This window comes from Mesoplodon densirostris, chromosome 9 (assembly GCF_025265405.1).
Source record: "Mesoplodon densirostris isolate mMesDen1 chromosome 9, mMesDen1 primary haplotype, whole genome shotgun sequence".
NCBI lineage: Eukaryota > Metazoa > Chordata > Mammalia > Artiodactyla > Ziphiidae > Mesoplodon > Mesoplodon densirostris.
The window spans coordinates 20,845,738-20,858,792 of record NC_082669.1 but is presented as its reverse complement, the minus strand read 5'-3'; the positions used below and the strand labels follow the sequence as shown (position 1 = coordinate 20,858,792).

The 13,055-nt window shown below is 41.2% G+C and overlaps 1 protein-coding gene across 2 annotated transcripts in view; it reads left to right on the top strand.

The window, feature by feature from the left end:
* Positions 1-13,055, top strand: part of AMPH (amphiphysin) — a 172,476-nt gene that overhangs the window by 152,159 nt on the left and 7,262 nt on the right. For both annotated transcript variants that reach the window (XM_060107895.1, XM_060107894.1), the window contains one exon: positions 11,459-11,668. In XM_060107895.1, coding sequence (XP_059963878.1) covers positions 11,459-11,668 — 210 coding nt within the window. The remainder of the gene's footprint in view (positions 1-11,458; positions 11,669-13,055) is intronic.

Sequence of the window (13,055 nt, the reverse complement as noted above, 5' to 3'; positions counted from 1 at the left end):
CCGCGGCATGTGGGATCTTCCCGGAGCGGGGCACAAACCTGTGTCCCCTGCATCGGCAGGCGGACTCTCAACCACTGCGCCACCAGGGAAGCCCCTGGGCCAAGTTTTGTAAGGAAAACAAGCCTGTGTTCTGCTAGACTGAGTCCTTCCTTAAAAGGCTGTTTGCGCAGATTGTAGACTGGGAAGTGCTGAGACGCTGTGCTCCAGTGTTCGGGATTTTTCTTCTTAACTCTCACTCCCAGATTCACAGGTGATCTTAGTAAACTCAGTGCAGATGGAGCATTTTCATCTGATGTCAGATCTCTCCACCCAACTTAGGATGATTTAAATAACAAAGGAAGGGAAAGAGACAATTGAATCTTCGAATACTGTTACAATTAAGAAGAAAATTGATTTTAAAAAGAATATGGACCATGCCAGGGAGTTAGAAGGATATTGATTAGGTTCAGGTATTGATTTAGAAATGGCTTCAGTTCTGAAAAGTTGTCATCAAATTTCTATTTTGAATAGCAGCACAGACTCCATCTTTACCAGTGCTTTTTTTAAAATTAATTTTTATTGGAGTATAGTTGATTTACAATGTTGTGTTACTTTCTGCTGTACAGCAAAGTGAATCAGTTATACATACACATGTGTCCACTCTTTTTTAGATTCTGTTCCCATCTAGGTCATTACAGAGTATTGAGTAGATTTACTTATGCTATATAGTAGTTATCTGTTTTATATATAGTAGTGTATAACAGTGTTTTTAAACCCAGTTGATTCAGTGCCCCAGACTATTCAGTGTAAGGCTTAATGACATCAACGCCCATGGTTTTGAGCAAGGATATTCTGGGTTTGACAGTAGGGTGGAGATGTGAAATAGACAAGCTCATGTGTTAAATACAGGCTCAAACATTGATCCTCTAATGGCTGTGACCACATAACCTCTCATACCCATCCTTACTTTAACAAACTTATATAAGTAGGTTTTGTTTTCTCAAAGTCTAAGTTCATTGGTTTATCCAATGAAGAATCTGAGTAACTACCAATTATCAAGTGCCTATTGTGTTGTACCTACTATGTATATAAAGATTTATAAAAGAATTATAACCTTTTAAATCAAGGGTGGTGTTAAAAATATTTAGCAAACTCTATGGTATAAGCATCAACCATTACTAGAATGGGCTTCCCTCATGTTGGGTAAGGAGATGTTTGGAAGAATTCTTTTTAAAAAAAAAATATTTATTCATTTGGCTGCGTCGGGTCTTAGTTGTGGCACTTGGGATCTTCGTTGTGGCACGCGGGCTTTTCTCTAGCTGTGGTGCGTGGGCTCCAGAGCACACGGGCTCAGTAGTTGCCCCGCCACATGTGGGATCTTAGATCCCTGACCAGGGATCAAACCCGCTTCCCCTGCATTGGAAGGCAGATTCTTAACCACTGGACCACCAGGGAAGTCCCTGGAAGAATTCTTCATTCTGAAAATGCTTGTCTCCTAAAGCTTATGTGAACTTTAGAGAATAGAAAATTTAGATTCCTTGTGAAATGCAAGGCAGTTTGGAGAATCTTATGAAGGATTCAGGCACCTGCTGAGATGCAGAGGTGATTAAGAACAGCAGGTCCTGAGCTGACCATGTGAGTCATCCTCTCTGAGAAGAAAAAGTTCAAGCAGTTGATTTCTCCACCCTCAAATGGACTAAAAAATAATAGTAAGAGGGCTTCCCTGGTGGCACAGTGGTTGAGAGTCCGCCTGCCGATGCAGGGGACACGGGTTCATGCCCCGGTCTGGGAAGATCCCACATGCCGCAGAGCGGCTGGGTCCGTGAGCCATGGCCGCTGAGCCTGCACATCCGGAGCCTGTGCTCCACAACGGGAAAGACCACAGCAGTGAGAGGCCCGCGTACTGCAAAAAAATATAATAATAATAATAATAATAGTAAGAGAGGGCAGTTTACAGCAGTTTGATTTTGCCTAATACTCATCAAAAGTGGCTACTTTTCATGTTTTAAAATGGACACACTTTGATAAAGTCAGTTCTCCCCGCATGTCCACCCTTCTACTTAAGAAAATAATCTCAGATAAAATGTGTTTTTGTTCTCTTAACGTAGGTTTTTAGCTTCTTTTTTCTGGTCATAATTGAGATAATATTAGGGTTATTTTTTCTAAAGAACGCTCTCTTCTGTTGCTAGATGTGTGATATTTAGTTGTAAAGAGATGGAAGTCTACACTGTGTCCCGAGCATTGATTAGAAGGCTGGCTGTGGCTGTCATCAGTCATGATGGGGTTGACGTGACCTTTTGAGGTCATCATTTTTGCTGCCGAAATGTCACCACACGGTTATTATTTCCAGTCTTGACAGAATGCATTTCGTATGAGGTGAAATTTGTGGTGTTTTGTTAAAAAAAAAAAAAAAAGAGGCAAATGTAATTTCGAAAACAGGAAGTTTGAGCAGCAGTTCACAAAGAAACCTCGGGCTCCCAAGAAAAGTTTAATTATTACATTTTTGTTTGTTGTCTTATTCCCCACCTAGCTTATATTGTTTTTAGTTTTTCCCTACAGCACCAGATTTTACCAGTATATCTGCAGGATACATTTTAAAAACCAACACTTGCTAGCTCTTCTCCAGACGTTTCCATGTTATATAAGTACTGAAAATTTTCTTTAGGAAAAAAATCAATATTTGTTTAGAAATATATCAAAGAATTAGGTTCAAAACCAGATAAAGATGATTTTTACCTACATTTATTTTATTTTCTTGCAGAGAATCCCTTCTAACTTTTTCTAAATTTCTGTCTGCTCCTATATTTTGCTCCAGTGATGTGAAGTGGACCAATGTCTTTTTTCCCTATTATTTTTAAAGAAATAATGCAGTGTAATTAAATTTAGGGTTAGCATTGTTTCCAAAACAAATAAATGGGGAAAAGATCGAGGTAGATATTTTTAGAATTTTAGAATTTTTAGAATAATTTTAGAATCCTGGAAGGTGAAACACTGACCCATTATTTGAGGAACTACTTTTGGTTTTGTTGTGTTTCGTTTGGTGAACATTTCACCAAACTTAAGTTGACTTGTCAGGACCAATTTAAACCAACAACTATAGATAGATTGATGATAGATAGATAGATACATAGATACATAGATAGATAGATGATAGATGATAGGTAAACAGATAGATGATGATGATAGATAGATACATAGATAGATAGATGATAGCTGATAGGTAAACAGATATATGATGATAGATAGATAGATAGACAGATGATAGATAGTTAACTGATAGGTAAACAGATATAGATAGATTAGGTAGATAGATAATAGATAATAGGTAAACAGATAGATGATGATAGATAGATAGGCAGATGATAGATAGTTAACTGATAGGTAAACAGATATAGATAGATTAGATAGATAGATAAGAGGTAAACAGATGATTGATAAATGATAGGTAGATAGATAGGTAAACAGATACATGATAGATAGATACATAGATAGAGATATACGCTGTGGTCTGTGAACTTCATCTTTCCAGGAATATTTCTGTCTGTGTGTGTAGAATGCATGTGCTAGTTTCCTCCTTCATTCAGCTGGTAGATATAGCTGAGTCCTCTCTAGATGTCAGGCCCTGTTCTGGGTCTGGGGGATACAGTGATACAGGCAGTAGATATGGCTCCTGCCGTCCTGGTTCACACAGGCTGGTGCTGGGTGAGGCGCACGTTACCCAGTGGTGCGGGCATCCTTCTGTGATGGGCGTGTGTGTGGGCAACAGCATTGAGTTTTCTCCTTGTGCAGCGTGAACATGGGAGCTCAGGCTTCCACTGTGCCTCTAGATGGGAGCTCGGATCTGTCAGAGGAAGACACTGAGGAACAGAGGAAGCCAGCAATTTCTTGTCTACCCTTCATTATCATAGAATTATGTCCAAACACACAGTGCTCACTCTGAAGCATGCTTTAAATTATAATGTATATAATTATATATGAATATATGAATATATATGGCGATAGAGAGATAGACAGACAGACAGATATGCGTGTCTTGGAGATAGATGTACCTTTTTTACCTTTCTCAGAAAAAAAATCATAGGAATGGTTATTTTCTCTGAGTTTGACTGCATTCCTATTAGCAGCTAATTACATTCTCAGTGCCCTGCAGGCCAGACAAATAGCTGTTTCTTTTGTGTTCCATGGCACCCAGCACAGAACTGGTGAATAACACATGCCCAGTAAATTCTGAGTCATTGATTTGTTGTCTGATTGACACTATAATCTACTGATCCTGAAAGAGACTACAGCCGAGAGAGCTGGAACCATAAGTGTGATCAGGAAAAAGTGCTTGATTTTGGGTCAGAGGTCCCTTCCTTTTCTCTGGCAAATTGAGTCTCAATGTTGCCAATATTGAGTCTCAACCAACCCAAGTGCAGCCTTTGAGAATTACTGTGTTTGGCCTGCAGTGAAAGGCAGTATGACTGAAACACCAAGAGAGTTAAGGCGCAGGCAACAGGACCATATTGTATGCTAATATTTGACATACATTATCTCACAGCAATCCTGTGAAGGAAGCATTGTTTAGGTATCATGACCGCATTTTGCAGATTAAGGAAACTGAGACACAGAGAGTTTATGTGGTTTAAACCAAGGTCACACACCCAGAAAGTGATGACATGAAATGCAAATCCTGACATTTTAATCCATAGGTATTCATCTCATAACTACTCCAGATGCTGTATTTTTCAAAAGAGCAGATTTTTATAAAAGTACATTTACAGACCAATCTAAAGCCAACAGGGTCACAACTGGGCTGAAATCCCTGCACGCTGACACCAGGACTTACTCCAACCAGTGCTTCGACTTGGTGCATATTCCTGATGTGGAGCTGAAGGGTCGAAAAGAAATAGAAATGCTTGTAGAGCCCAACCTTGAGCTTCTCAGAGACAGTGGGTATCCTAATCCTCCACTTTGCTGCAAAGCAAGGATCTAAGGGGATGTATTGGAAAGATCCCTGAATCAAGAGTCTGGAGACTCTTAGCTCCATGGCTCACCAGTGAGGTGGCCTTGGGAAATCATTTTCTTGTTCTCTACCAGTTTTCTCATCTCTCCCTTACAAGTTGTGTTTGACACACAATATGTTCTCTTCCTGCTCTCAAAAATCTACAATTTACTACATTAAGCAGTTAAGGATTTCCAAATCCTTTGTAATGAGAGCGCCCTTGAATCATGTCTTATTTTCCAGCTTCTATTTGCTAGGCAAATGGGGCGACAGATCAGCATGGGGTGTTTTACTTACCGAGTCCAGGGACTAGTCAAAGGCTGTCATACCAGAGGGTAGGCAATTGGGTCTTCCACATGTGACAGTCACCTGCTTACCTTTCTTCAAGATTCAGGCCTCCGACTGCCATCTGGCTGAGTCACAGGTTGCCCAAGGACATGCCTGTGGTTCTTGGCAGGGTCTCGGTTGGGAGTTTTGCCAGCAGAGCATGATGACATTTAGGTGATTTGCAGATCTCCATCTTTTGGTTTAGTCTCTGGGTGTGTCTGGCAGCCCTGCCTCTGCCTTCTGCTAACCCCAGCCTGAGCCTACTCACTAGAAGGCAGTTAGAGCAGTGGCAGCAAATGCTCAAAGATACCATAGCCAGGCAGGGTGAAATGTTTATTGTGCAGTAAAGGCGTTTTCTAAAGAGCCTCTTTAACAAGCTCTTTGCAATCCCCGTTGTGTTTTGTGGCTACTTCTGAAACTAATACGTGCTTACGTCCCAGTCTCTGAGAGTGTGCAACGCACAATATTTACCTTTGCTTATAAAGATTAATCCACCTTTCCTGTGCATTTCTCCCACACACTTTGCCAATGAATCTCTAACTAAAACCTTAATAATTTAATGTGTATCATTATTGGATATTCTGCTATGACCTTAAAGGCCAAATTAACCCCCAAATTCCTTAACTTTGGCATTTCAGCGGGAGATCTTAAGTTTTAAAGAAAGTATGGAGCTAAATTGGACAGATGTTGCCATGGCAACCCTGCTGCCAACGGCTCAGTTGCCCTGGGACCAGGCTGCTAAAGGCTTATGATGGGACTGCAGGCAAGAGAAAAAGATGATTGAGCTGAAGGTCAGGGGGAGAAAAACCCACTAAATTCCTTTATTAGAAAGGAAACGTATAGATTATCAAATGAAGTTTGTAATACCAGGGGCAACCTTTGAAGGGAACAGCATTGGAGGCGTGGTGTTCCATGGGAGAGCTCACACTACAGTCTTGCTGAAGGGGAATTATGACCTGCCATGTTTTAAGTGTAGTTTATGTGAGGAGGAGTACCGTCCACCAGACTGTGTCTTAGTATAGGGACCTTCTCTTCTCTAGCTGCCTCTTAAGCTTTTCTTTAAAATGGATCCTGAAGAGAATCCTGTGTTTTCATACAAATGCTTGCATCTTCGGACAAGTCAAGAGCTCAAGTTATTTAATAAAAATACTAAAATTTTAAAAAGAAACTATACTGTATTAACACACATACACACAAACTAGAAACCAGCTAGTGTTCAATTATAGGAGAACTGTTAAATAAACTGTTAAATAGAAAAAACAAAGTATTATATATCCACTAATATAATTTTTCCACGAAGCACAATCCATGTGTTCTAAAATAAACAAAGTCCCTATATGCACAGAAAATGAATAAAAATAAATATATCAAAATGGTACCATAAGTTATTTACTTTATTATTTTGAAAACCATGGTTTCTATTATTTTTTTATGCAGAAAAAATACCTATTTTCAGATGGCCTACCCTATAGGAATTTCATACTAGGGCATCTCTTCACTTTTCCTCATCCAGATCAGTTACACAGTTGGCAAGCTGCTTTTCAGGCATTGTTCAGAGCTAATATTGCCAAGAAAACAAACAATGAATGAATAAAATAAATCAATAAATTACACAAAGCCTGCAGATTACAAATTCTCCTGCAGCCAACACAGCTCTTATCTGGGGTCTCAGCCCTTGTTGACCTGTTTCTAGGGCACCATCGCCCAGAGGGACTGGTTAGTTTCTGTCACCCACTGTGTTCCCCTGCTGTGCAGGATGTGGGGGCCATTGTTGCATTGCATTCATTTCATTCCGCTTGCAGGAAATCTCGCTAAGGCACATAGGTGTTTGAAAAGACCCTGCCACGCATGCCATGACCATATTGCTTTCCACCAACGGGATTGTTTGAGGCAGAAGATTAAAAGGCAGTAAGATCTATACAGTGTGATAAAGTGAGAACCGCTCACCTTCTCAGAGAAAGTCCCCTGCAGACCCCTGTGATTTCTGTGTGACTAATGTGCAAATTGGCAATAGGTGCATGTGATTCACAGACCTTGTGGATACGGTAAACAACCTGAGGGTAGGGAGAATTGTTTTTAGTCTCCTTTTGCATCAGATGATTTCCCACCATAAATCTATTTGGTGAACAGATAGTACAGTTTTGGCAGAAGATAAGATAATAGTGTTTCTCTTAAAATGTGTAGTGAAGAGAAAAATTTAGTAACGTTGAATATCAAAGGCTTGAAATACTTTCAGTAGTTTCAATACTCTGGTCTCCCTTTAAAAAAAAACACAGAAAATACAGTCATTAGTTATTGTGTTTGCAGGTGTCTAGAGTCTAGGAAAGACTAAATTTAGAGGCTAAGTCTACATTAGCTAACATTGGAATGCATAAAAATAAGCATAGAGGGATAACTCTGTCGCCGAAAACCTTTTTAATCTGTTCTTGATTTATCTAGAGCTAACACCTAATCTGAGCAAATGGATTCTATTTTCCATTGTATTTTTATGTTGTTCTATTATTGCAGTCAGTAAATATGCACTGGAAATATTTTGGTAAGAGAAGAAAATATGGCACAGATTCCAGACATAAGGTGAGGATCAGGGCATCCTTGATTTTTCAGAGGAGTGTCGGACAGAGGCAGAAAGATACAAGGGAGTACAGGTGGCGACGAACTTCTCTGTTTCTATAATGTTCTTAAGGTCTGTAAAATCAGAGTGTTAATTTCAGCTAGAGAAATAGGAATTCATTTCTTTTTTTTTTTTTTTTTTTTCTTTTTGCGGTATGTGTGCCTCTCACTGTTGTGGCCTCTCCCGTTGCGGAGCACAGGCTCCGGATGCGCAGGCCCAGCGGCCATGGCTCACGGGCCCAGTCGCTCCGCGGCATATGGGATCCTCCCAGACCGGGGCACGAACCCGTATCCCCTGCATCGGCAGGCGGACTCCCAACCACTTGCGCCACCAGGGAGGCCCAGGAATTCATTTCTAATGGACTCAGAGAAGGATGGAGGAGTGATCATTTCTTCCCTTTCCAAGTGTTTGGCTTTTCCTCTCTAGTCAGTGCCATTTCCTTAGCACCTTGTCTTTATTAGCATTGTTACTTTCAATATTTTGGTGACTTATATCTGCCGTCATTCTTATCAACAATATTCCACCTGCGCCATCCCTTTTTGTGTGTGTGTGACAGGGATCAGGTAAATTGCTGACATGCTAAAGCTGGGCTATTTGTTCCTTTGAGGTCCGCGGACCTCAGAGCAGACAGACAAGAGCCCTTGGTCTCCACCTGCTGGTGGCCGGCATCGCTGCAACCACCCTGTCAGGTGTAAATCAGATCTAGCCAATGAGGATGCCTATTAAAATTATTTAACAAAGGAGAGGTGATAACATGTATATCTTGCACTAGTAAAATCGGGTACAACCAAACTGATAATTATAGAGAGCCATAGAGATAAATCAGGGACTCATTATTAACATTCTATTTGTATCGAGTTAAAAAATTACTTTTGGTAACCCCATCAATACTTCACAAAAATATATTCTCTTCGGGAGATATATCAATCCAGTTGAGAGTAAAATCCAATTACTAATAGTATGTGCTTGGAACATGTATGTAAGGAAGGGTTTATGTATGATAACTTGGAGGAGTAGCCTGTCAATACCATAATGGCTGCTTTTTGATCTGTAACACTGTGTCTGTGTGTATGTGTGTATGTAGTGGTATTCACTGCTTGCCCATGCTGTCTGCATAGCATAGAGCCCATCTGGTTCAAAGCTGTTGAAACCAGGGGGATGTTCACTCCATAGGTGTGATTTTTCCAGACAGATAGAAAGCATACATAACTTAGAATGATGACAATACAACTTGTTTTCTACATTTGAGCTCGTAAGTTCATTGCATGCACATTGTCTTTATATATAGTTTCCGATGAGGAAGAAAATTCATTAGGTCCTTAGGATCCTGGAGAGAGCTTGTTGGTTTCTCCAACAGTAAAGCTAAGAGCAGTTGTTCATTACTCTTCTTAGAATTAAGATGCCGTCCTAATATATATTCTGAGTATTACTCTTTTAACAATGGTAACAAACATATACATAAAAAGACCCGTTTATGTAAAACAAGAGATGCAATTCTCTTAAATTTTTAAATTAACTTTTATTATAGGAATTTTCAGTCATTCAGCTAAATATAAATCCCCCTGTACCTGTTACCCCACTTCAGTAATTATCAACGTTTATAGTTCATCTTAAATAAGTATATTACAATTCAGGTAGAAGGATTACTTTTCTGAAGTCATGTGATTTAATGCCAGAGTAGAAAAAATAAATAAATGCCATGTCATGGCCAGTGGCTGCATTTTGGATCATTGCATACCGCGTGGAGAGCCAAATTCTCGTAATAGGAAATTCTCCTAAGAGAGGGAAGTAAATTTCTAAGAATATGAGTAACACTTATAACAAATACTCCACCGTTGGCATTATTTTTCATTTCTAAAGTAAAATGTTGCAGAAAAATGTATTCTGCAACAGGTTATTTATTTATTTATTTATTTATTTATTTATTTATTTGCGGTACGCGGGCCTCTCACTGCTGTGGCCTCTCCCGTTGCGGAGCACAGGCTCCGGACACGCAGGCTCAGCGGCCATGGCTCACGGGCCCAGCCGCTCCACAGCATGTGGGATCTTCCCGGACCGGGGCACGAACCCGCACCCCCTGCACTGGCAGGCGGACTCTCGACCACTGTGCCACCAGGGAAGCCCTATTTTTCTTTTTTTTAATTGAAGTATAGTTTGTTTACAATGTTGTGTTAGTTTCCAGTGTACAGCAAAGTGATTCAGTTATACATATATATGTGTGTGTATTCTTTTTCAGATTCTTCTCCTTTATAGATTGTTACAAGATACTGAGTATAGTTCCCTGTGCTATACAGTAGGTCCTTGTTGGTTATCTAATTTCTATTTAGTAGTGTGTATACTGCAATGGGTTATTTTTATAAATAAAAGTAAATTTGAGTCAGAAGAAAGTTGGTATTTTAAAAAATGCCCGGCTGTGACTGTAGGTGTGTAGCTCAGAATCTCCATGTCCCATTTCTGAGGCCCGATTGGCAGGCACTCTCCATCACCCTTTTCAGTATTCTGGGTTTGACAGTTAATATCCGCGATATCAGAGGTTTCCTAACTTAGTAGGACAGACTGGGTAGAATTTATTCAATAAAGAAAAGGAATGGCTAATGCTAATCCCATCAGCTAGCAACATCAGTTTTTGAAAGATGCGTCCTGAGTGTATTATATAAGATCAAGCTACAATTCTCCTTCTTTCTCAGTCTTTCCAATGTGAACTTCTCAAATCACGTCTGCCAAACTGATGTGAGAGTCTTGTTCCAGACTTGGACTCCACAGCCAATCTGTGCAAAACTAAAACTTCTGATTGCACTTTATTTCATTATTACAAGTTTTAAATACTATTTAAAGCTCTTCTGACTGCGTTCCAACCTTAGAAACAAAATTCTCTTTTTTTCTGTCTTGCCTTTCTCAGTAAAGGACCCAAAGTCTGATTTGATTTTTGGATTATATTGCATATTTGATGACAAAAATGATTTTCCCTTCATTCTCAAGAGGTCTCATTGAGAAAGTTCCTAATTTTTTTTTTTTTTTCATGACTGTAGCTTCTGGGACCTTTCCCCATGAAGATTTGAAAGTTCATACTAAACTACAGTTTTTCTAAATTCTGACCTTGTGTGATGAGGGTACTTTTAAGTGGCTTTCTTCCATGACCCAGGTAGTATTGGGCCCGGCCCCCTTCCATTTCATCACTCAGATAGCCTCTACAGCCTTGCCGCCCTCTGCTTTCAGCCAACAGAGCTAGAAAGAGCTTGAGGAGGGGACCACACACACCTTAAAAGCCATGTCTCAGGAGTGGCATGTGTCACTTCCATTCAAATTCCATGTGCTCCACCCAACTGCAAGGAAAGCTGAGGAATGCAGCATTGTTGGGGGCCAGGAGGGAGAGGAGTCAGGGTCTTGTGGAGCAAATGGCAGACTCTTGTGTACCTGCGTCCGGGACTTCAGGACATGACAAAGACATCCTGGAAGTCTGATGGCCTCAGCGGAGGGGAGAGACGTGAAAGGGCTGAGTCTGACTCTTACCGAGGCCCGTGGAGACAGACACGGCCTGTTTGGTTTCTGGTTTACAGCTCATCCCTGCAACGGATGCTGATGTGACGGCTGGGACCTTGGTGCCGGCAGCCGAGGGGGCCCCCGTGGGGGAAGCAGAGACAGAGGAGGTGACTCTTCCTGCTGGAGAAGGAGCAAGTTCAGAGGAGGCCAAGATTGACACCGAAGCCACAGAGGCTGTAGATGGTGACAGACCTCAACCGGTAGAAACAGAAGCGGCAGCAACTCAGGTACATGTCCTAGTAAATGGAGGTTCTAGGGAGATAACACCCATTGAAATCCTCTGTCTGATGGTTAATGGTGGTACGTCTTTTGGATGTGGAGTTGTGGACAGTTGGTAGCCATTCTGTGGCATTGCACTCCACCAAAACGAAATACTCAATTCTCAGGAAGAGTGGCCTCAGCATTCTCTCAGTATCAGCATTGTGAGGCTCCACACGGGCCCCTATTGCTCTGGCGGACTGGGCTTAAGCACAGGTAGGGGCAAAGGAAACCGTGGAATAACGTGATGGAGAAAAGGAGTGAAGCACAGTGAAAAGGATGGGAATGGGGGAAGGAGGAAGAGAATATGATAGAACAAACACAGGGTTGTTGGATGCAGTGAGAAAACAGCCACAAAGCGCTTAGCCAGGTGCCAGGCACATGGTGAGAAGCCCGTATTAGTAGTTATATCATATTACTGTAATTACTATGTTGTGGTCATTATTTTTATTAGAGTGCCCCAAACTCACCATTAGGCTGCTTTCACCAAAAGCCCACCCCTGTGCTGCACTTTCAAAAGAAAATGGGCCGTTGATACATACATGAAGTTGGAGTCACCTAAGTTCTTCATTTCTTCAGAGAAACACTCAAAGGCAACAAATGCAGACATTCCTAATGTGGAGCCTCAAACCCAGGAGCCAAAGCAAGACAGCTCTTCTCAAGCCCATGTTCTTGCTCTTCTAAGTAGAAACAGTGAAGCGTTGGTTTAATGGGAGGCTTTGCTTTTCCCTGATGATTTTACTCATGATAAATTTCCAATAATCTCTCCAGAGTTACTTAAAGCTTGAAATTGGATGATCCCTTCAAACAGCAGGTAGCAGTACTACTTAGAGAGATAACTCAAACGTATGTGCTGTTTTTTCCGTAGATTCTTTGTCACAATGCCAGGCATATTCCTGTACGTATCGCTACGCTTGTTGAAAGAGCGTATTGTTTTCTCCAAATTGAAGAATGGAGGTGCCTGTGTCCGCTGATACCTGAGGATGTATCAAACTTGATCTCCAGGCTTCCATTATGCTAGCGAAATTCCCCTCAGTGCTTATCTTTGTTAAAAAATGAAAGAGAGATCTTGATCCTCTGGCTCTGCTTTTCCCCCAGACAACACAGTACTTAGAGTGGTTGGTGGGACTTGTCATCCCTCAAGTTGTCACTGCAGCGTGGGCTCTGGTGATAATCAACAAGCAAAGGACAGGCAGATTATCTCCAAACACGGGCCACCAGATCTTTACCAACAATATGGTTTCAAGGAGAAAAGCAGTCACAGGAGGTGACATGTCAGTTTCAAGCGAGGGTTACTATTCAGTGGGACAAGAACGAGGGGCTTCCCTGGTGGCGCAGTGGTTGAGAGTCCGCCTG